This window comes from Malurus melanocephalus, unplaced genomic scaffold (assembly GCF_030028575.1).
Source record: "Malurus melanocephalus ecotype Western Australia unplaced genomic scaffold, MMel_1.1 scaffold_808, whole genome shotgun sequence".
In the NCBI taxonomy this organism is placed as follows: domain Eukaryota; kingdom Metazoa; phylum Chordata; class Aves; order Passeriformes; family Maluridae; genus Malurus; species Malurus melanocephalus.
Window position 1 is genome coordinate 52521 of NW_026624040.1, and position 2675 is coordinate 55195.

A 2675-nucleotide genomic window follows, 5' to 3' on the forward strand; every position below is an offset into this window, starting at 1 on the left:
CTGCACCACTGGAGCTGTTTCTGTTCTTTGCTTTGCTTGGGTAACACTGCTGCTTTGGGGCAGAGAAAGGGATGAAGGGAGAGTTTTCTCTTTGCTTATTTTTTCCCTAAATTGATTGAAGAAGGGAGAGTTTTCTCTTTATTTTCTTTTCCCCAAAATTGATTGAAGAAGGAAGAATTTTACTCTTTGTTTCTTTTCTTTTCCCCCAAAATTGATTGGAAGAAGGGAGAGTTTTACTCTTTGCTTATTTTCTTTTCCCCCAAAATTGATTGGAAGAAGGGAGAGTTTTACTCTTTGCTTATTTTCTTTTCCCCCTAAATTGATTGGAAGAAGGGAAAGTTTTCTCTTTCTTTGTTTTCTTTTCCCCCTAAATTGATCAGAAGAAAGAAGAATTTTCTCTTTGCTTATTTTCTTTTCCCCCAAAATTGATCGGAAAAAGGAAGACTTTTTTCTTTGTTTATTTTCCCCCTAAACTGATAGAAGAAGGGAGAGTTTACTCTTTGTTTATTTTCTTTTCCCCCTCAATTGATCGGAAGAAGGAAGAATTTTCTCTTTGTTTATTTTCCCCCTAAATTGACTGAAGAACGGAGAGTTTTACTCTTTTCTTGCTTTCTTTTCCCCCTCAAATGATCAGAAAACGGAAGAATTTTTTCTTTGTTTATTTTCCCCCTAAATTGATTGAAGAAGGGAAAGTTTTCCCTTGATTTATTTTCTTCTCCCCCTCAATTGATTGAAGAAGGGAGAATTTTCTCTTTGTTTATTTTCTTTTCCCCCTAAATTGATCGGAAAAAGGAAGAATTTTCTCTTCCTTTATTTCCCCCCTAAATTGATTGGAGAAGGAAGAATTTTCTCTTTGTTTATTTTTCCCCTAAACTGTTAGAAGAAGGAAGAATTTTCTCTTTGTTTATTTTCCCCCTAAATTGATTGAAGAAGGGAAAGTTTTCTCTTTCTTTATTTTCTTTTCCCCTCAATTGACTGAAGAAGGGAGAATTTTCTTTTGGTTTATTTTCCCCCTAAATTGATTGAAGAAGGGAAAGTTTTTCTCTTTGTTTATTTTCTTTTCCCCCTAAAATTGATCCTGCAGAGAGAAAAAAAAAAAACCAAAAAAAAAAACCAAAAAAGAGCCACCTAAGCAAAACAAAAACCCCCAAGGGAAGTCAAACTGCAGCCAGAACCATTCCCAGTTGTCTCCAGGATGGCTGAAATGGTTTTTCCCAAACTGGGGAAGGCACAGCCCCATGTGGGGTCCCCGGGATATTCGGGATGAGRATTCTGGAGCAGCCTTTTTAAACTCTGCTTCCCCCTTTGCATTGCTGCTGGATCCCTCGCTGTGGGGTGAGCTTCCCCGAGCAGAGCAGAGCCCCGTGAGGATGAGGAGGAACAGCTTCACCCCTCRGGCCAGCGCCGACCCCGTAAAACGCCCGCGGCACCACAGCCTGGGCAGCCAAGCCCTGCCTCTGCCGGGACCTCTCCCGTCCCTACAAACTCCACAAGGGGCTGAGCAGCCACAACTGGAGGGATCTGTCCAGGTGGGACCTTCCCTCTGCTCCCTGTCACCCTCAAAATCCCAAATTATTCCCAGGATTGTCAGCGGGGTCTGTGTGGAGATCATCCAGGACTCCTTTAAGGGGAAAAAAAACCCCACAGAAACAGCCCCAAAATGTAAAAATCCCCCATTGAGAATGGTGGTGCAGAGTCAGAATTGGGAGTTCCCATTGGTGCCACCATAGGGTTTTTGGCAGTGGGGTTAATTCTGGGAAGGGTTTTCCATCYGGGCTAAAACCAGATTGGAAAAATCCCAAATATTCTTTTTGTCCCCGTTTTTTACTGCAGCCCCTTCCTTTTGCCACCTCCTGCGGGGACACAAACCTGCCCTGGGCTTGTCCTCCCCTCTTTTCTGTCCATTCTGTGTTTGCTGCTTTTCCTTTTCCCTCTTTTCCTTTTTTTCCCTCTTTTCTTTTCCTTTTTTTCCTCTCTCCCTCTTGTAGGATGCACTCTGAGCTCTGCTCTGTTTCCTCTGCAGCCTCCCGTGGGTAATTCTTGCCCCTGAACCCCGCAGGCAGCTCGGGGGTGCTCTCTGTGGGTTTGTAAGTTGGATTTCTCTAAATTCCTATAGTGTGGGAGCCACTCTGGGAAGAGGGGAATTTATGGAACAGGAGGAATCTGCTGTGGATTGGGGTGGTGGGGGGCTGATCCCATAGATTTGGGGTTCCAGCTGGGCTTTGTGGTGTTTGTGATGGGGTTGGAGCCTGGTTTGACCCTGGGTTGGGATATGGGATGGATCCAGAGCATGGGAGGAGCAGGGCAGGGGCACTGCAGGAGGTGTGGGGATGGTGCTGCTTATGGGGTTTGTAGGAATATCTGGATTTGGGGGATGGTGCTGCTCACTGGGATTTGTAGGAATACCTGGATTTGGGGGATGGTGCTGCTCACTGGGGTTTGCAGGAATATCTGGATTCTGGGGATTGTACTGGGCTGCTCACTGGGGTTTGTAGGAATCTCAGGATTGTGGGGTTTTTCAGGAATTCCTGGATTCTGGGATGGTGCTGCTCACTGGGGTTTGCAGGAATATTTGAATTTGGGGGATGGTGCTGCTCCCTGGGGTTTGTAGGAATCGCTGGGTTCTGGGGTTTGTAGGAAATTCTGGGGATGGTGCTGCTCATTGGGGTTTGTAG

The 2675-nt window shown here is 45.2% G+C and overlaps 1 protein-coding gene across 1 annotated transcript in view; it reads left to right on the forward strand.

Annotated features, from left to right (window-relative positions):
• Positions 1-2085, forward strand: part of PFKFB2 (6-phosphofructo-2-kinase/fructose-2,6-biphosphatase 2) — a 22119-nt gene extending 20034 nt beyond the window's left edge. The window contains exons 16-17 of the mRNA XM_057385306.1: positions 1351-1529; positions 2024-2085. Of these exons, the coding sequence (XP_057241289.1) occupies positions 1351-1529; positions 2024-2050 (206 nt within the window). The 3' untranslated portion in view covers positions 2051-2085. The remainder of the gene's footprint in view (positions 1-1350; positions 1530-2023) is intronic.
• Positions 2086-2675: the final 590 nt, after the last annotated feature.